This window comes from Pipistrellus kuhlii, unplaced genomic scaffold, assembly GCF_014108245.1.
Source record: "Pipistrellus kuhlii isolate mPipKuh1 unplaced genomic scaffold, mPipKuh1.p scaffold_m20_p_5, whole genome shotgun sequence".
In the NCBI taxonomy this organism is placed as follows: Eukaryota; Metazoa; Chordata; class Mammalia; order Chiroptera; family Vespertilionidae; genus Pipistrellus; species Pipistrellus kuhlii.
Genome location: NW_023425551.1, coordinates 18,727,097 through 18,748,921, shown reverse-complemented (window position 1 = coordinate 18,748,921; position 21,825 = coordinate 18,727,097). Strand labels below are relative to the sequence as shown.

General features: G+C 38.5%; 1 protein-coding gene across 2 annotated transcripts in view; it reads right to left on the bottom strand.

Moving 5' to 3' along the window:
• Nucleotides 1-21,825, bottom strand: part of PDE7B (phosphodiesterase 7B) — a 263,815-nt gene that overhangs the window by 127,960 nt on the left and 114,030 nt on the right. The window contains exon 1 of one of the 2 annotated variants that reach the window (XM_036415212.2): nucleotides 2,957-3,786. The exons of the other annotated variant lie outside the window; for it this stretch is intronic. Coding sequence (XP_036271105.1) covers nucleotides 2,957-3,194 — 238 coding nt within the window. The 5' untranslated portion in view covers nucleotides 3,195-3,786. Of the gene's footprint in view, nucleotides 1-2,956; nucleotides 3,787-21,825 lie in introns of those variants that run through there. 2 annotated transcript variants of the gene reach the window in all.

Sequence of the window (21,825 nt, the reverse complement as noted above, 5' to 3'; positions counted from 1 at the left end):
GCCTTTAATAGTCACCAATAGTCTCCAGTGAATGCCCATCTGAAGATGACAGGATGGCTCACCCATGTCACCTTCCCCCTAGCACTTTCTCACTCTCTTCAGGGAACACTGTTCCCTTCTGCCTCCCATCACTCACAGCTCAGTATATTTCATCTTAAAATCTCTCACAAATGCATTTTTATGCATTTACTTTCCCATAAATCTCTTTGCTCTCCCCTTAATTACCTAAGCCAAATCTCAGAATACTCTTCTGTTTCACTTGTGGGAAACAATGTCCAGTCTTGTCTAGAAGTATGAGCAAAAATAACGATAGCCTTCACTAAGAAAAAGAAAAGCTGAAAACTTTAAGGTTAAATCCAACTTATAAAGAAACAGTGACATCTGTTTCCAAAGTTCTTCAGACTGTTGATTCTATTCAGAATTTCTGCAATTTTGTGGTTTTTAAAAACGTAAACCTATTCATCCATTATGGACAGCAGTCAAAATATACATAGACTGTCACAGGATTTAATTTTTCTGTTTTTGGTTACTAACATGGCAAAAATATTGTGTGCTATAAATGTACTAGGTTAAATTCCCACAGGTAAAAATGTAGTGAGAGAGGAATAAATGACTGTGGGGGAGGATGGGGGCAGGAGTGGATATCAGAAAAGACACTACAAAGAAAAGGATGCTTGAACTGCTAGAATGGGACTTCGTAGTTTGAACAGACATTTTTCAGTTGACTGAGTCAAAGAAAGACATCCAAGGCAAGGCTCACAGACAGGGCACTACTTGAATAGCAAGTTGTTTAGTATTGTTGAAGAAGAAACTGAGGATCTGAGGTAAAGGTCAGATGAGACACACACACACACACACACACATACACACACCACACACACACAGAGAAGAGAGAAACAGAGACAGAGACAGTACCATCTAGTTTGGTGTGTTTATTTGTTTTTGCTTTTTTTTTTTGAGATGCTTTCTACCTTAAACCCCTGTACAAGAACAAAGCATAGCTTAAACCATCACTTTTTCAAAATTAAAAAAATGCCAGATATTTTGAAATATTTTACAAGTGTTCCAGTGTCCCTCATTGGCAGGCTATTACGGCAAAAATGGCTCAGTTGAAGAGCACCTGGTGGGAGGAGAACATGCAGCGTCAGCAACAAGGTGTGAGACCACTTGGAAAGTGAAGCAACTGGTCTTTGGGGCTTCATCATGTGGCCCAGAAAGTCAATATGGAGGATAAGGCTTTATGCTCATGACAAAACGTGAGCCTGAGAATGGGAAGCAGGGGAGAAAGAAGACAAAGTGTTGGAATGGAGTCTGCCTTGAAACCAAGGTAGCCACCAAGACATATTCAAATTCAAGTGAGGCAGTGGTCCAGGGACAAAGTAACACTCAACTAGCTCAACTTTATAACAATCCAGAAAAATGTACCTTTTAAGTGATAAGAAAAGTTACAAGAGCTCTGTTTTCTCCCTGTAGTATTGCTTCTTTAATAACTAGACATCCATTAACATATAACATAAATAATAATATACCTAGTCTCACAATCATGTTAATATCTGCTGACTAGATAGTTTTATCAAAGGTGTGATTTGAATTATGCATCATACTTACTTAATATTCTACAACAAACCAAGACTGGTAATAATTGAAGAGTCACAGTTAACTTTTCTGCCCAGGTGGGTTTTTCCATCTTTCTTATTTGGGATTCCTTAGGCATTACCTCATTTCTTCCGACCAAGACCCACTTCTCTGGGCACCCATCTCCTATTTGCCACAGAAAACTCAGTTCCATTGATTCCCTTCTCTGTCCCAAGTATTCACTGTTTACCAAAGACTAACATTGTTGTGTTTTTCTTCCTTTGAAATCTTTCTTTCCCTCAGACCATTATTTTTTAGTAACATTTAGTGAAATTTTCAAATTTTTAGGCAACTTAGAACAACGTCTGTATAAAATGATTAAAAACAAAATTAGTCGAGTTTTGATTTCCTAGTCTCTTTCCATGAGAAAGAGAGAGGTAATTGTTGGTATATCTTTCCATCTAGTCCCCCATCTCTTACCACCAATGGTATGCCAGGGCTAGCCCAGACTTCAAATACATAAACACACGCTCACATTCATTCTTCTACAGTGGACCACCACTTTCCAAATAGCTGCCAACACACTCCTTAAGGAAGGCGGCCCCTGCACACATTCATAGGATACAGCATTATCTGGGCCCCTTGAGATCTTTGACAGGGTTCCTGGGTGTCTTTGTGGCTGCACTGCCCAGCGTTCGAAACACAGCAAAGTTCTCCGTAACTGACCCGAACACAGCACATTCTTGCAACATGACAAAGCCCCAAATGAATCATTTGCACATTTATGGAGTTCATTTTTCCTGTCATCAATGAGGGAATCCGTATTATTGCCATTTATCAAAATGGGAAACTGAGGCAAGGAAATGTACCAACTTTCCTATCCCATAAAAAGCTTCCTGGCCAAAGTCAGTTCTGGGACCATTCATATGTACCATAGTTAAACATATGTTTCATAGTTAAACATTGGAAACATATTTTAATATATACTGAGCATTATAAAAAGCAAGCTAAGAAGAATATTCTCTTGGTGATAACTCTGACTTGTCAACAAGAAATTGCAGAGGCAGTAATAGACAGTAAAGAGCACCCAACCCACCCCCTGCTTCTGGGGGCTGAAGCTCAGGAAATTCCACTTGCTTAAGCCATGGGGCAAGGGACCCAGATGCCTTGATTTTCAGGCTATTAATGCTCCTCCTACCACAACACTCTTAATTTTCAGATGCATTTCTGTAACAGAGCAAACCTTCATTAGTCACAGACCTCGGACCCTCTGCTGCACAGCCCCGTCTTCCTTCCTTTCCCCATCTTTATGGTGTGACCTCTCCAAGAAAGGGACCGAAAGTAACCCGACCTGGCCGTTCACACCTCCCAGTCCATTTACCTGGAAAGCTGTGCAGAGCATCTTCACTCTCCGGGATGCCTCTCTGCCTGGTCGCCTGCAGCTCACTTTTGGATTTCCAAACCAGCTTGACCATCCTGATCATCTCTGGCAAGTCCCAGGGCAGCGGCCCCTGCTGGCACCCCGGCCGGCCGCCCGGGGAGGAGGGCAGCACACCTTCTGGGGCTGTCCACCGCCTGCCTAGCTCTGCCGAGTGGAAATAGTGCTCCAGCACAGGCATTCTGCCCCGTTCCCCAGAAGAGGAGGTAGGGCTGTTGCCGCAGCCACGGGTGCTGCTAGCAGAGGGGAGATTCTTCCCGGGCACCACGGGAAGGAGAGCCCCCGAGAAATCCTCTCCAGCTTTGGAAAGGCAAGCCTCCTCCAGCCTGGCGCGGCCACCCTGTCCCTCCAGTCCCTCCACAAGCGCTGACAGCGGCCGCGATGCACTTCCCTGGGCTTCTCGCTCAGTGAGAGCTGATACTACACTCCTTCCTTAGAGATAGAATGCATTTTCCCCCTTCTCTCTCAGGCACTGACTTCACAGCACTTAATTAATCCCAGGCTGCAGCTGGAACCACAGCAGGGGGAAAGCCATCCAGGTTTTAGCATTTGCTTTTCCTCTTCCTCTGATGTATTTGTTCTCAGTTCTCCTTTGGTGCTTGTCAAAGTTTGTCGAGTGGCCTGTTTAGCCGTTAAGGACTTCAGGCAAAAAAAAAAAAAAAAAGTGGGTCACCCTTTGCCAGCTTCTCGCAGGGGTCCCCTAGAGGCCGGCTCCTCGGTGGGGGTGTTGGTGCAGTCAACCCCGTGGTGCAGGAAGCAGGCTTAACGGGAAGCTGAGCTCCCGCAGAACCAATTTGCAGCTGCTTCTCTCGGGATGATCTGGCTGGGGGCCACCTTGCCTGTCCACTGAGGTCTGAGCCACGGGGATGGGGCTTTTCAAAAGGCTCTTGGGTTGATCCTCAAACACCACAGGTCAGATACCCACCCCGCCTCCTTCACACCCCTCCCCCTTTGCTGTCATTTGGTTCTCAGCAAACCTAACTGGATTTTGGCCTCTTAGTCAAATCCGTTTGTAACCTTAGCTGCCCTCAGTTGGAAGGGAAATAACATTGAATAACACTCCAAAGCTAACTCTGAAAGAAGTGAAGTAGAGAGGCATCAAGATCCTCATGCAAATGGGCAGTAGGGTTGCACGGTTGGGACACATAGCTTGGGATTGTTAAAAACCCACTTCCTAGGAAAATAATAGTAATTTTAAAGGTATTTGCAGAGGGCATAAATGGCAGTGGAAAGAAAGGAAAGTAAGTGTCGAAGATTCACTTTCCAGAGACAGAGCACTGTGGACTTAATATTTGGGCCACTAACTGCTGTGCCCCCACTGAGAGTGGTTGAGTTGAGGACAATCATGGGTCACACAGCTAGGGTTCCAGGGGCCTTGGGAGTCAGAATCCATACAACAAAGAGGATGCCCCCTGTAGCTTGTGTGAAAAGATCTGGACATAAACGAAAGTAAGGTGGTATTGTAGTTCGCACTTTTGCCAGCAAATCGGGTTTGTGGGAACAAATTGAACTTGAACATTCATGCGGATAGCTTCTGTTTTCTTGGAGGCCATTGCAACAATCCTGTCTTTCCTGCATTGCAAAGTGCGTTATTTTGCTTGGCATTTTATTTTGCTGATGTAAAATCTGTCACTCCTGATGTACTATATTTCTGTCAGTGTTGGTTTATCACACAATCATTGGGTGTTTCTTTAGGGGAGGGGAGAGGAGACTTGGGGGAGAGGAGAAAGATCGTTGCAGGGTGTGTTTTATTTTCATGGCCTTCATGTCATTTTTTAAAAGTTGAAATCAGCAACTGTAATTTTGTTGTTTTTATTATTCTTCTAAACCCACGGTTAATAAGTTTAGTTTTCCATACAGAATTAAGTGGCTTTTCTTTTTTTTCTGGATAGAAAAGTACACTGGCAAACCTACATCCTCTGAGGGTATAAAGCAACAGTAAGTGACATTGAAAACACTACTGCTTATGAATTTATTATTTAAAATATTAACCAGACAAGCAGATATTCCTACAACCCAATTAGGGAATAATCAGTGATCCATTTTTGAGAAAGATGTGCCTTGTTAAACTTCCCTCTTTGTTAAGAGATGAAAGCATTTAAGCATCTGTCTGACACTTGTACCACTTTTGACAACCCTTCCAGTTTTTATCTTTTCTTTTCATCAGAGGGAGGGCATTAAGTCTCTCCAGAATCGAGACTGTTTTATTTAATAGGCACATGTAGGCAGTTGTACTCTATTAGCATATTTCCTGAATAATGTCTTAAACTCACTCCTCAGTCACAAACTTCCTTGACATAACAACTGAAGAGTTCCCTAAGTGTTTGACTATTTTTATTTTTGTTGAGTTTTTTTGCAATAGTACTTAGCATCAGGATATCCTGACCCTCAGAACAAAGGGGTTAAGAACAAAGAAAACAGATAAATGGTATGTCACATACACTAATGTATTCATCATACAACTCTACATTACACATTTCTTAAAGAATGGCATTAAAAAAAAAAATCCAAGGATATGTTTTAACTGTATTCTCTATATTGTTCTACACATTTCCTTGTAAAAGATATCTTAGAAGAGTTATGTTCAATGTTAGATCATTGAACATAAATACTTCCTACTGGAGATGAATTAGGGCCAAGCAAACACCATCTCAAAGGTGGAAGTAGGAAGTTACTTCATTTGAAGGTTTGATAATTGAAGATGTTGCACAATTAAGAAAAATCCTCCCCAATATGGGATTCTCTTCATCTTGGGGTAGAAGTGCAAAAATACCACAAGAAAGGTCATTCTCATGGTATTTCTGGCTCACATAGAAACAGGAAGTACAGGAAATCTTGCGAGAAAGCTTGGCTCAGGAGATTTTTGGCTCAACTGCAAGCTCAGGAGATTGGGACAAACAGACAAGATGCAAGCCCTTGTTGGACTAAAATCACTAAACCACAGAAATTCTCCAAAAGGTGATTTTGCCATATTCCATAGCTAGCATCTCACAGGCTGTGATCTCTTTTGTCTTCTAGAGAGTTCCTTTAGAAGAGCATTCTGTAAACCTATGACTTTAACCTTAGTCAGTGTGCAGCATTAACATGGAGACACTACCTATCTGCAGCTAGAAGTCTGAATCACTGGGGATGGGGAAATAAGGATGGGGAGGAGGTTCTGTACCTAAAGGGGTCATGGAGCAAAGAGGACTCATCTATGTGGCATGTGAAGCCAAATCTTAATACCCACAAATACGTACCACAGATAGGAAATTTTAAGATAGACTGTCAAAATAACCTCATTTCCCCCCAGGCATTGTGAGTCAACCTAACATCCCATTAAGAGGAAATAGATTAGTTCTCCCGTAAAAGAAACAGAATGAGTACTAGCAAAGTCAAAACAGCTTGTTCCAATGGACACCTAATTCTATCAGAAATACTTTGCCATGTGTTTGCAGCTATAAAGGAAAGAATTGATAGCCACAATATTAAAGTATATGGCCAAGAAAAAAAAAAAGTCAAAGACATACAGAAGTTCCTCAAATAATAGTTAGTTCAAGTCATTTCCTTGTAATGTTGATGAGATTCCCTAAGACCTTAACTCTTGTTTATATCAATTAGCTTATGCTAAAATTGGCTTTGTTATATGTAAGTTTGCATAAAATTGCTGAACCTACTGACATTAAGTGAGGATTTATTATAATTGATTTAGAACCTGGGTTATTTTGAAGAATTTCTAGTGTTTGGGAGGCTATGTAAAAATCATGTAGACTTGTGGGTGTACTAGTCACTAGTCAGATAAGCCATTATCATATACTGGAGGCCTGATGCACAAAATTTGAGCAAGGTCCTCAGCTCTTGCAGCCTCGGCTTCATCCGTAAGGATGTCCAGAGGTTGTTTGGCTGTCCAGTCTAATTAGCATATTATGCTTTATTATTAAAAATATTTACAACACTAAATATTTCTGATCTAAAATGAGAATGTACATTTAAAAATAAAAACTTAGAAACATATACTCATTTCAATTTCCTGTTATTTTGAGTCTGTCAATAGATTCTCACAAAACTTCATTTTAATGACAGTCTTGCACAAATATTTAAAAGAATACTTTATATTCTTATTAGTTCCCACCCCTTCTCTATATTTAAAGAAAAATTTCAAGCTATTGAGGGAATTTATTCAAATTTATTAATTTCCTCCTGGCTTTTCCTTTCCATTGGTTCAAATATAGATGTGTAAACACACACACACACACACACACACACACACACACACTTATGACCACTCTGGTTTCACAAAGGCAATGTAAATGAAATTCAAAATGAGCAATAAATGGAAAACAGGTCTTTTAACTTTGTTTAATATAGTCTAAGTAGGAGAAGCTCAAACAATTTACAGTGTCCTTCAGGAAAAATAGAAATGTAATAACTCTGCCTTAACTAATCTCAGGGAACAATGCCAGCAAGTGGGGAAAAGGATTTGGTCCTCAGACTGACCATAGAAGGCAGCACGTACTTCCACTGTCATGTGGAAAGGGAGGAGAGAGGGTGGGGCAAGATGAGGGAAGATGAGGTGGGAGAAGTGGAGGGGTTGAGCTGACAGATTCATCGTTTGATTTTACAACAGGTGTCTGAACTATAACCAATCATTCTCTTATTCACTCCACAAATACACGAGAGCAGCAGCAGAAGGGAGACTCTTTGTGCCAGTCCATGGGTGCTTTTTCAGGCACTGGGACCTGCCTGGCCTCCGCCACCTGATCCTAGTTTGCATTGTGAATTGCCACTTCTTGTTTTACTTTTCTTTGTATATTTAAAGAGAAAGACCAGGGTTTTAGTTGGCATGAGACCTCTATCCTGGCTCTCACATAACTTAACGAATGCTAAGTTGACTGTCTCTGACAGTTAACCCACAACAAACAAGTCCAATAAGACAAGGGGTAAAAACAAAATAGCCTAAAGGCTAGGTTTTCTCCACTTTGCTCTTCTCTCTGCTGATGAAAACCCATACATATAAAAAAGACACTGTAGCAAGGTAACACTAAACAAACAAAAAATCAACCCGTTAACCAACCTGCCCTTCCCCCAAACATTTCTAGTCCCTCTGTTATTGAACTGATACTTTGCTGTGTGAGGATGGCATTCTCAGGCTAAAATTTTTCTAAGACTTCCCAACTTGTTTCTGATTGCGAAAGACTGTAAGTGGTGGTAGAATATGTTTTTCATAATTTCATATTTGGTGTGTCAATTTCTGAAAAAAATAGTTACTACAATGAAATCTCTGAAGTAATCCCCTAAAACTACTTATCTTAAGGTTATAAAAACTATGAACTCACCACTCCGCTTTGCCTTAAACTTAGCCACTTGTCTATAAATGGATATTATGGCAATAACCATCTTATCCATCATTTTGGAATCTTGTAACAATAAAATAAGAGTAGAATGTGAGTTACTTGCAAAACCATAATGTTCTTTACAATTTTCAAGTTATTGTTTTAAGCTATAGGAAATCATAATTGACAACTTATCCAAAGTCTAATTTTAGCTATACTTTCCTAGAATCTATTAGAAAGCTGAGAAGTCAAACCACCTTAGAAATAGGTCCCACTTTGGAAATTTGTGGTCCTCATGAGAATTCAGGAGTAGAAGAAACAATGATAGGTGTATTGGAGAGAGACAGAGTATTGGAGAGTGGGCCAATGGGAGAGGCAGTGAGGGATTTTATGGTAGAAAGATGAGGTAAGTAAGGTAGAAAAAATAATTGAGGTGGGAAAGAAAATAGGGATATAAAAGACAAAGAATGCACTAAAGAAGTGGCCCAATAGGATAATTATTTGTTGTAACTGTGTTTTGGTGGTGTGGAAACAGACCATGAATTGTGTCCAAGATATAAGCCTGTGAGATCTTTACCATGGGTTATTTAGTGCTTTGGTTAATACTCTATGAGTTGCCTTGATTGGGAATTTCAGTTTCAGTGCACAATGACTAATGGGTTATGATTGATGTTCATGAGCTGTACTTTGTGTCATAGGCTGTGCTAGACAACATGTGCTTGTCTTCAGCTTCCCACTGGACTTATTTTCCTAAACAAACTATTTGGGCCTCAAATGTTTTGCTTGGGGTGTCTGTATGCCTCAAACATTCTTATAAATTTGAGTGCTACTAGGTGATTTCCATTTATTTGATGTGTTTTTAGCAGAAGGGTAGTGTGTAAAACCAATTATAATATTTTAAACGTGGCCTAAACAAAGTTTAAAATATGTTTCTACTTTATTATTATTTTTTTTTCTTTTGCAAGTGAGATGTATGAATTCTGGAAGCTCTCAAGAATTAGTCTGGACTGGGAAGACCTCAAGGAAGCTGGAGGGAGATTATCCAGATAGCCTCAAAAAGTGTTGGGAAATGTTTGAGTGAAGTTTTGGCCTCTCAATATAATCAAAATAAACTGGACAACTAATATGATATAAAAAGGTTATAAATCTAAACAACATAAAAGTGGGAAGATGGTAAGGAATGAAACCTTCTAATAGAACCTATTTTTCCCCCGTTGGCATTCATTTTTGTTTATGTTTATGAAGTTCAAAGTCAATTTGGAAGAAGGAAATTTCAACTACCATATGTGTAGGGTGTTTATCCTTCCAGCTCTTCAAAATATTCTTTATTTTCTCTTCTTTCTTTCACTTATTACCTTCTGAAGATTACGATGACATAAAATATGTCACCTAAAGGTGTCTCTCAGATGCTATTCTAGAGCAAGGCTTCTCAAATGTTAGTGTGCATACAAATCTCCTGAAAATCCTATTACAGTGCAAAATCTGCTTGGGCAGATCTGGGGTGGACTTGAGACTCTGAACTTCTATCAAGCTCCCTGTGGACGGTAAGGCTGTTGGTGGTGGGCCATGCTCTGAGGACTACCATGCAGCAGAAATTTCCTGCCTCTTCCATACTAGTTCTTTATTAAAGAAAATGCAGCAAAAGTCCCAATCTTTATAGATACACATACTAGGACTCTTGAAAACAACCAATACTGGCTCAAGTCAAATATGCTCAATTGGAAATAATCCACCAGAACAACCATGTAAGAGCAAGGGCTATGTCCAGGGGCATTTATGATATTGAACCACCTTTGGCTTTTAAAATTTGTTTCATTCATTCCTTTTCCTTTATGGAGCAACTTTATGATAAGGTTGAATATCAAATATAAGCCACTCTGATGAATAATATATATGATGAAGTTTTAACTTCAAGACAAAATAACTATTTTTGAAAGTCTTTTCTCACCAAATGTAAAAAAAAAAAAAAAAAAAAAAAAAAGTACCTAGTCCAATTTTTCCATTCCTCTTCATTTCCAGCACTTTGTTGTACTCCTTTTGCTATTTTCAGAATGATTGGAATACAGGCAAGACTCTGAGTCTTTGATCTCCACCATCGGGGATACTCTCATGCAAATCTGCTCCTTCATTTGATTTATTAAAGTTCTATGTAAAGTGGCCTTTGGATGAAGCCTGGCAATCTTTCCCCTGTACTATTCCAGGCATGAATGAATGGTGACCAGATGATTCCATAAAGCGAAGATGGAAAAAAAGAATGTAGGCATTCATGATGCGTTAGCCAGAAGCCAATGGTGCTGCTGACTCAGGGGAATGTACTGCAATGTCACCACCTCAGTGAAACACAACACAAACACAAAAGATAAATAAAACAAACTCTGCAACAGGCTGCACTTTTTATCGGGTATTGTCTGGGATTTATGCAGCTCTAGACACTGTATTTGTGGGAAAGTGATGCCAGAAGCAAGAGGCATGTGAAACCAACTGGAAGACAAGGGTAATCAAGAGCATGAGGCTAGAACACTACCACATTTATATGATTAAAAATTTGTACAGTTAACTAAATAGGAACTCTTATAATAAACAGAAGCATCTGCTGGTAATTGGAAACACAGTTTGCTGTTTTTCTTTTATTTTTTCTGTCCTCCACACCCTCCCCCCATTGTCTTTCCTTGTTATTTCTAAGGCTAAGGGCTTTGCTACGGTTACAGACACCTATATTTCCTGTCATCCTCTGGAGCAACTAAAGAAAACAAAGATGAGAAAGCTGGAAGCTATTGGATTAAAAACTCATATAGAGCATGCTGATTACTTTAGATAATTTTAGAGCCTGTTTTCCTCTGTGATGGCAGGTGAATCAAGGATGAAAAGTAGATGTGAGGCCATTTAATAGTGTATAAACAACGTACAAAACTCTCTATGGTACGGCACAGGAATTACCACTGAAGCCCTCCCCCCACTTTTTTTTTTTTTATATATATATGTATATATAGTGTTGCTAGAAGAATAATAGCACCTTCATCAAGGAAAGAAAACCTAGTACACTATGATATTTGATAAGATTGATACATGTGTAAGATATTCATCAAAAAAGATTTTTAAAGAATTTCCTTTTGGTAACTATGCTTCCATCTTACATTCAAATTCTAACTAAATTTTGCTCTTTTTATTCCACTAATCTTCTAAAAAATTGTATATATTTTTATTTATAACATATGATTACTAAATGGTCCTACTCTACTTTAAAAAATATATATTTTTATTGATTTCAGAGAGGGAGAGAGAGAGAGTAAAATGTTGATGTGAGAGAGACACATCAATTGGTTACTTTCCAGATGTGCCCAACTATGGCCAGAGATTGAACCTACAATCCAAGTACATGCTCTTGACCAAGAATTGAACCCATGATACCTTTGATGTGTGGGCCGACACTCTAACCATTTAGCAACACAGGCCAGGGCTAATCAATGCCTTTTTAATTCTGTTATTACTTTCTTCTCTGTGTTCAAATTTTGAGGAGTCAATTGATTGAGCTACTATTAAAATGTGTTTTTCAAGTCTTGCATTAACCATTAAAAAAAGTTCAGTGAAGTATTTATCTTTGAAAGTTGTGAATTAGACATACACACCTTATAATCATGTTATTTTCAAATATGTAATAAATGAAAACTAAAATCAAATATTAATAACAATCTAACACAAAGAGAATTATTATGTTAAAGATAATTCAATCCCTTTGTTGGGCTTTCAGTGCTTTCAAAAATAGCTTCCACTCCCTTAGTCCTATAACCTCACTCAAACTTAGATTTAACACACAAAATTTCTGTGGAAATTAATGTTGTGTCTATACATGCCAGATGCATGATATCATTTTGTGAGGTTGGCAGAATAATGGTCTCCCAAAGATGTCCACATCCCAACCCCTGGAACCTGTAAACCTGTTTGGTGACATGGAAAAGAGGAATAAAGGTGGCTGATAGGATTAATGTTGCTAATGAAAAGTAGGAGACTATCCTGGATTATCTGTGTGGGTCCAATGGAATCACAGGGGTCACATTTAAGTGTGAAACACAGTCAGAGTGATGAGATGAGAGAAAGACTAACTGGTCATTGAGGAATAGAGAGGAGGCCTCGAGCCAAGGAATGAGATCAGCCTCTTAAAGACAGAAAAGGCAAAAGCCAGATTCTCTTTCAGAGCCTCCAGAATGGAACGCAGACCTGCGGACACCTTGATTTTGGTCCAGTGGGACTCATTGCAGATTTCTGATCTCCAAAACTGTAAGATAATAAACATAGGTTGTTTTAAGCCGGCAAGTCTGTGGTAATTTGTTACAGTAGCATCAGGAAGCTAATCTATAATTGGTCCCATTGTCCCCTTTGTTGGGAAAGATTTCTCCATTTGTCTAATCCAGAAAAAGTACATTTTCTTAATGAGGGCTTTATGCCTCACCTCAAGTTGCCTCTTCTGTTTAAATAAAACGGCCCCTCTTATTCATTTTATGTACCTGTAACTTTACTTGTGTCACTATTTGTCTTTGATGCTCTGGCTTATCTTCTAAGTTAGGCTTTGTAGGATAAAATCTTAGTGATGTACCCTTTGTTTATTCACTCAACCTGCATATAATGAGTGGTTAATAATTTATTGAGTGCCCCGTGCTAAGTGCTTGATATTCAAAAACATGGCCCCTGTCCTCAAAATTATTTATTAATTTAGTGGGGAAATAGACACATATATAACTATGAAGCACAGTGAGTTGTCGTGCTATAATGTAAATGTGCACTCAGTGTTTGTTATTAATGAATGACAACCAACTTTTTTCATTACTTTTTACTATATCTTGACCATTAAGAAAATGTCTAGAAATCTACTTAAAACTTTAAAAAATTATGAACTATATTACAGAGAGTTTGTACTTGGTCAGGAAAACATGGGTAATTACATTTTTGCTGATTATTTTTTATTTGTTGATAGAATTTTAAAAGTTTAGCTGTAATGATTTTTAAATATCAAGATATTCTCACCACTTTTCTCAGGTGAGCTGATGCTGTGTTCCTAGCAAATTGGTAGCTCAGGAAATGTTCTGATTCTAAGAGAGCAAAGAAAGACAAATTAACTATTTCAATTAGATTATGCTTAAGTCAAATCAGGGTGTTTTATCAAAGACACAGAAGGTTGGTGGCTTAAACAACAGAAATTCATTTCTCACAGCTCTGGAGTCTGAAAATCTGAAATCAGGGTGTCATTGTGATTGGGTTCTGGCGAGGATCCTGACCCTGGGCTGCCTTTTTGCCAAATCCTCACATGGTGGAGAGAGATCATCTTTTTATAAGGGCACTAATCCTGTTTATGAGGGCTCCACTCTCATGACCCCACTATCTCCCACAGGTTCCACCTTCTAATACCATCACGTTGGAATTAGAGTTTCAACAGATGAATCTTGGGAGGAACCAAACTTTCAATCCATAGCAGAATATTTTCTTTCTTTTTTTAAAATACATTTTATTGATTTTTTACAGAGAGGAAGGGAGAGAGATAGAGAGCTAGAAACGTCGATGAGAAACATCAACCAGTTGCCTCTTGTACACCCCCTACTGGGGATGTGCCAGCAACTAATGTACATGCCCTTGACTGGAATTGAACCTTTCAGTCTGCAGACCCATGCTCTACCACTGAGCCAAACCGGTTTCGGCCAGAATATTTTCTTAATTTCACCCATAATGAAGCATTATCCAGACAGCCCTGGATTCCCACAGACCTGAGCACATGCACTTCCTCAAGTGCTTATGTACCTGATTCATTACCAAGCATTTTATATGAAATGTCTTATTTTATGCTTATAAGAACCCAAATGAGATAGGTACTTTCCTGACACCCCCCCCCCCCCGCCCCTCCCGTAGGAAAGTAATTTGCTCAAGTTTCGGATGCTATCAAGCTTTAGGAGGGTGATTTGAAGAATAGTAGGCTGGTTCTATAGCACACCCTCTTAACGCCATGCTATTCTACAATAACTGTGTAGTTAAGATATTGTAAAAAGCTGTAGAAACTCTGCTTGATTCACAGATTGTAACTGTGCCTGGCTGTGTCATAAACATTTGAGTGGGGCAAGTCAAAAGAAAAGAAAAAATAATGATAACTTCCCAACACCTATTTCTATAGCTGTTCTTCAAGCCAAATTCACTGCCACGTGGTCATGACTGTGACGAACATGAATGGACTTCAGATCTTCACCACAGCCTTCACCTAGGAAGTGCTAAAGGAAGCCTTGCTCTCTTCACATGACCAGAGAGAAAGAACAAGGGCATTAAAAAAAAAAAAATTAGATAGCCGAAACCGGTTTGGCTCAGTGGATAGAGTGTTGGCTTGCGGACTGAAGGGTCCCAGGTTCGATTCTGGTCAAGGGCATGTACCTTGGTTGTGGGCACATTCCCTTTGGGGGGTGTGCAAGAGGCAGCTGATCAATGATTCTCATCGATGTTTCTAACTCTCTATCCCTCTCTCTTCCTCTCTGTAAAAAATCAATAAAATATATTTTAAAAAATTAGATAAACGCCTGGTTTCTCTTTAGTAATGGGGTGGTTTCTTCAAATCAGACCTTATACTCCTAAAATAACTCTATTCTTTATGAAAAGTGACTTGATTTACTCATACCACCACTTGTTACTATTTGGGGTATGATGAAAGGTTATTAAAGTAGTTTCTATGTTATTTAGACATACTTCTAGCAGCAATCTGCTATCTCTGACCTACATTTTTTGGTCTGAAAAACCAGAGACTGTTGGTATGGAATTGGTGAATGGAGTCCACAAGATTTATTCAAGACACTGAACAGATATTTTTCTTTTGGAGCCATTTAGCAAGGCTGCTTACAATATCACAATGCCAGTGGCAACTGTGTTTTCTAAACAACTTGGCCAGAAATGGAAAAAACACACAAAAGACTCTTAAGTGTTTCTGAGTGTTAAGTAAATAACTTGGGTCGCTTGTTTGTGTGGACAACAGTACTTGTGAGAAATTCAAATCTGGCCTCCAGCTGACTTCTGTCCTGGGATAGCAGATCAGAGATGAAGCTGACAACAGCCACATTTTATCTTCTGTTTCCTGCCTTGTTCCTTTCTTTGATTTTACCTCCACAAGGTAAATTTGTTTACATAATCATTAATAGTCAAAGTCTTTTGACTAGGGAAATGTAACACTATACATTTCACATCACCTTTATTTAGCACCCTCTTTTATTTTATTGATTTTGGTATCACATAATTGTCCTCATCCCTCCATTCCTACCCCAAACCCCTCCCCACCTATGCCCCCCTGTTGAACTGTGACCACTGGTTAGGCTTATATGCATGCATACAAGTTCTTTGATTGATCTCTCCCTCTTTCCCCCACCCTCCCCTATTTTCCCTCTGAGGTTTGAGAGTCTGATTGATGCTTCCCTGTCTCCGGGTCTGTTTTTGTCCATCAGTTTATGTTGCTCATTATTTCCTAGCACCTTTTTTTTTTTTTTAAAGATGTTATAAAGTGACAGAAGGGCTTTGCTCTTCAGATAAGTTTCTAAGGTAAGGAAAGTACAAACCCCAGGCAAATCGTTCTGTTTATAGAAGTTCAAATACTTTTGGTATTCCCCAATTCCGGTCCCCACTGATAACTCATTAATGAATTCATTCACTGATTTGAAATAACAGTATCTACTCCAAATCTCTGCCTGAAAAGAGCCAAGTAAGTCCCTTTATTCCATTTGTCCCTCTGCACATATCAGACACACAACCGATGCCTTGTTTTATTTAGCGTTTGTCTTTAAGTTCATCTTGCATGGTAATTCTATACTTCATTTTTGTAATATTAGATTATGAGAATACAGGTACTTGTTGTTTTGGATAGCTTACTTGGAGCACCTCCCAACGTGGTCTACATTACAACGAATGCTGAAATGACACTATTGTTTCTGTGGTAAAAACATGGAGAGAGTTCTGTGTGGGATAGCCACAGCATTTTTGGGAGACCACAGAAGGGATAGTTGGCATTGCAAAATCAAATACTCCTTTTGACCTAAACCATATGCTGATTTTCTTGAAATTATTGAAGGGTTAGAACTTTCCCCCCATTTACATGGTTGGTAAAGTCACTTTCTCCCCCAAGAGCACAAATGTGCAAATAAAAGAGATTGGTTATAGAAATCTACCGGAAGTTTCACTTTGGGATTTATTTGTTGCAGCTTTCTTATCTCTCACTGACTGGTCAAATGGGCCTTACTTATATCTATTTTCCTTAAGTTGTCATTTCTTGGGATGTGCCTCCCCCCTTCAGAAATTTTGGAGACAGAGTTTCAGAAGCAAAACAAAAAACAAGACAGCCTTTATTCCCCAGTAGAACCAGGATGTTAGGAAAATTAAACCAAGCTCTTGGGACAACTGAGAGGATTAAATGAGAGCATTCAAGGAAAGTATACAGAAAAAAGGCTAGCACAGAGTAGACATTCAATAAAAGTCAGCTATTATCACTATTTCCTCAAAATTATCTCTTCTCTTTTCCATGGAGCTGCCACCAATAACCCCTTTAGCCCTGGGTGCCATTGGTAGAACCAGGAAGTGATATATTGAGGGGAAAAGATGAAAGATGTTAAAGTAAAAAATAAAATGAAGCATATGGATTTGGTGGAGTGCTCAAAGAGATGTGGGAAAAAGTAAAAAATTGAAAAGAAAAACTGAAGTGAAAAGGAACAAAAATATGGATTTTTAATAACAATGATCTTAAAGGCTAGCCCAAGATGCTATAGGCCCTTAACTGTTGGGCCTTTTACCTCAATATTGGTCTGCTGCCAACTCTTTTTCTCATGTTATAATTTCTAATGTGTTTCAGATCATCTAGAAGATTCTCCAGTCTAATTCTATAAAAAAGGTTAATTTTCTTTCTAGTTTGATCTAAATAGTTAGCCATAAACATCGAATACTGCACTAGCTTATTGCTGAATCTCTAGAAACACATTATAACAGAATTATTTTTATAGGAGAATTTTTAAAAATTCAATTTTTCCTTCTCATTCCATCAAAGGGTGTAGTTACTGAATTATCATAGACTTTCTTGGTAAGGCAGTGTCACCTATAAGACAATCCCTTAGGACACTGTAAGAAGTATGCTCCTGGCTGGTATATAAAACACTCAGGGAAACTCCTTTGCTTATTCAGGTATAGAAATATCAATCACGGCATTAAAGTAACATTTTATAAATTACATCCCCAAGACCTGAAAAAAGTAAAGCAACTTCAAAAAGTCTTCTATTTTTTTTGGCCATGGGAAGGCTCCCATAAAAAAAGAACTCAGAAGTTTCTTATGAGCGTGGGAGCTGATTGTGGTATTGAGAGACTGTAGAAGGTGAGAGAATGGCTTTTTTCTCCACCATCAAGGGATCAGGATGGTGAAGGAAAGGTGCTCTGTTCAAGGGGTTAGTGTGGGGTGTGATTGAGGACAACTCAAGAGCTTTGGTTGTCTATGTCCTGCATCAAGGGTTTAGGCACAATGTTCCTAAGCACTGGCTTTCCTTTAGGATTCTCTAAGTACATGCAGGCAAAAGATTTCAGACCTTGCAAGATCTTGCTCATCTTGGTATCTTCTGCATTGAGAGATGAGCCTAGACCAACAGTGATGTTACTACCATTGCTTAGAGCAGATTATTCATCAGGTGCAGGGATACCTGTTCAATGTATGAATGACCATGTACTGCCAAGTGGCCTCATAGGCATATGAAAGCAGATGCATAATTGGGAAAAAGCAGGAGTCTCATAGTGGCCTGATGGAAACAGCCAGAATGAACTCTACTAGCAAATAGTTAGTTAGATAAAAAGTTTCTTGGTCCCTTGGCAGAGGGGTGAAATGAATGAATGAGTTGATTTGTTTTTTATACAATCCTGTTTCTCCTTTTCCCCCTCTTTCTGGTTTCCATCTCTAATAACTTAGTTATTCGTTTCCATCTCTGAAACTTAAAAGAAATAATACCTTGTAGTTTCTCCCACCCTCTCAGCCAGTGTTTCCTCATGGGGCAAGTAAATCTGATCCCAGAAGGTCAGTCACTCCCACCCACCCAAGGCCTTAGGCCAACTCTGGGGGAAGGGTCACCATTTTGTATGCAGCCCCCACCACATTGCTGGATCAGGGCAGGCTGGTCACCCATTGTGATACCTGAAGAGTGGTGGCTTCCACCTTCTGCACAGCAGGTATCACTGCACATGGTCAGGGCAATGGGACAAAAGGGATCACTCTGGCTCTTCAGGTGCCAAGATGAGGAAAATCAACATCAGGGCTCAAAGGATGGAACTGCTGGGGACAAAAGGTTACTACACATTAACAATCGTTCTTTGCAGAAACAATGAGCAGTTGCTCAAGAATGAGAGATGAGATCTCTTGATTCTAGATGACAAATCTTTTTCAGGTAGACTCAGAGACACAGGATTTCATTCTCCTCGTACTTGTCAATAGCCAAGGCAGGACAATGAACTTAGCAACACTGAGCGACATTTATTAAGCATCTTCTGTGAGCCAGGCACTGGTCTAGGCACAAAGCATAGCTTTGAATGGTCAGACTTTACACTCCAGTGAGGAGAGCCAGAAATAAGCACATAAATAGACCAACAGGAAAACACTCAGCAGTTCTAAAGGCTAAATAATAAACAAAAATAAATAATAAATTATATAATTGTAGTTTAGGGCTATTTTGATTACATGGTCAGGAGTCTCTTGAATTAAACAAGGTACAAACTGAAAATTAATAACGAGGAGAAGCCAGCCAGGCAGAAATTTAGGGGAGAGGATTTTGGGCAGAAGGAACAAATGAGGAGAAGGCCCTAAAGCAAGAACTAGCTTGATATGTCTGAGAAATAACGAAGACCAGAGTGATGGATTTGGTGAGCAGGAAGAGGGTGGCATGAGATGAGATTCTGGCAGACAATGCTGGGCTCCTGTGTAGACTAGAGATGATTTTGGATGCCTTCCAAGTCTGACGAAAAGCCAGTAGAAGGTTTTCATAAGAGTGACATGATCTAAAGTAGTTTTTATAAAATCACACTGGTAGCTTTGCAGGGAAGGGATTGTATAGAAGCAAGAGGAGAAGCAGAAATTAGCTAGCAGGCTAATAAAATTCAAGAAAAGAATGATGACTTGGCTAGGGCAGTAGCAGTGAGATTGAAGGAAAAAGAAACAATTTTAGAAAATATTTAGAGATACGAGTTCTAGAATATACTCATGAGTTGGCATATGAAAAAAAGAGAGAAGTTGAGTTCTAGTATCTCAATTATAGTATATATATGTGGGTATGAGGCTAATCAAGCATTCATTTGGATATTGGAAGTTTGGGATGCCTTTGTGATATCCAAGTAGATGTCAAGTAGGTAGTCTGAATATAGTGTATAGGGGAAAAGTCAGTATTTAGATATCAGCTTGGGAATTATTGACATATAGAGGCATATAAACAAAAGAAAACAAACACTGTGTCCAGTTCAGTTCAATAGCCATTGTGTCCAGTTCAGTTCAATTGCATGCGTTTCAAATCAATATTTAGGGAACTAAGTATAGTAAGAGCTAATATGAATAAAGAAATCAGAAAGACAAAACCCCAGAGGTAGAGTCAGACCAAAATACTATTGTTCAGAGGCAATGATAAAGTGAAAATAGGTACAAATGTAAAAAACAAACAAAACTATATCATAGAATTAGTAATCATGCCTGGAATGGTCAGAGAGGGAGAGACAAAGGATGATATGAAAAACAGTCATTTGATAGGAACAATTTTCTTGTGAGTCCCTTGTTTTTAATATGGATGCTTACTTATTTAGAGACTAAGAAAGCAGATGGGACTAGTTGCAAAAGTTTTATATGTACGAAGAAGAATTCCATTTTTAATGGCTCTTTGATTTTGAGGAAGGCAATAATCACTCTCACACATAACATTCTCCTTAGATTGAGTTTTATCAGTAGTTTCCAGCCTCAGAGAAATGGTAAGATAAAGAGTCAAGAACCATAGCTATTTTTCAATACATTTAAAGGCTATATTACACTATCATAGATATTTCAATATATTATGTGGCTTAACATATACACATGTAAATATGTAAGCAAAAATATATGCATAAAAGGCAAGTAGGAAGCAGAAATAAAATATGTAGCTTTGATAAGATTATGCAGACTGCCAAAAATGTTAAATTCTTATGTTTAACTTTAGTTATATCAACTTAGTGAAGTAAAACTATTAGCCTCTTATTGAGCACAAGTTCTAATTAATTGTAGTTCATAAAGAAGGAAAGAAATAACAAAATAATTATTGTAGTTTCAAAGACAAATTATTTCACACCATGGAGTACATGGGGGAAAATGATAAAAGGCATATTTAATGCATTTTGTGCATCTTTGGCTGGATGAATAATAGGGTCAGTGTCAGCTCTAATAGGTATGCTTCTATAAGTTGTTGCTGTTACCTTCCTTTTTTTTAGCTATACTGGCTTTTCAACCTCTTTATCATTTATATTTACTTGTAAAATTTTTAAAAAAATGTGTTTTCTGAAAATTAATTTCTTATGAAATTCATCATATGAAACAATGAAATTCTTGCAGTCACCTGTAATTTACTTGAATTTTATTGGCTAAATAGTTCATTCCAGAACTAATGTTATTCATCTTACTTGGTTGAATTATTTATTCAGATAGAGAACCATTTATTAACATCAAAGGTAGGTCAGTTTTAAGAACAATATTTTGTCTTTCTGCAGAATTTACTTTCAGAATTTAATTTCTCTTAGTAATATGCATATTATTTTAACTCCATGAAGTGAATACAAATAAGCAGAGACTACATTTTTACAAAAATAGAGGCTAAGCTGGGTGGGTGGCCATGAGATATTTCTGGGCTAAAACAAGGGAGTGGGTGGGGGGACAGATATATATACTACTGAATGTGAGTGATGCTGGGCCACAAAAACTAATTAATACATAGGCTAAGTCTATATTTAGTGACTGAAGCAGAGTCACAAATTTTTATAGTAAGGATTTGTTTTTGAGATATACTCTTTAAGGTATGAAATAAATATCAAGAAACATCAGAACTGTGTTGGACTTCTTTAAAGTAATTTAAGATTTTGCATTGTTTCCTTTTAAATTACTTATGGTGGGAAGGTTCTTTTCATTGCTTAGAGTGTTCAAAGGCTTTCGTTTGACTTTAAATAGCAAGATAATCTAGGTATATGCCAAGTGCTGGCTCTCTTTTTCTTCACTGGTTGGGTTTATTATGTTTGTGGTGCTGAAGAGTTGATTGTTTTCAGTTTGGCCATAATGCTCATGTGCTAAGTCCACTATATGATATTTCTGTGTCTGTCTAAGATCAGGTAGGAGGACTAAAAGTCTTCAGGTGAAGAATATAGTCACAGAATGACCATGTGTTGACCTAATTTGCATGGAGCTTCCATGAAATTGGGATGTATAATAGAAGTCTGAGACTAAATTGGAAATTGTTGGAGTAAAGC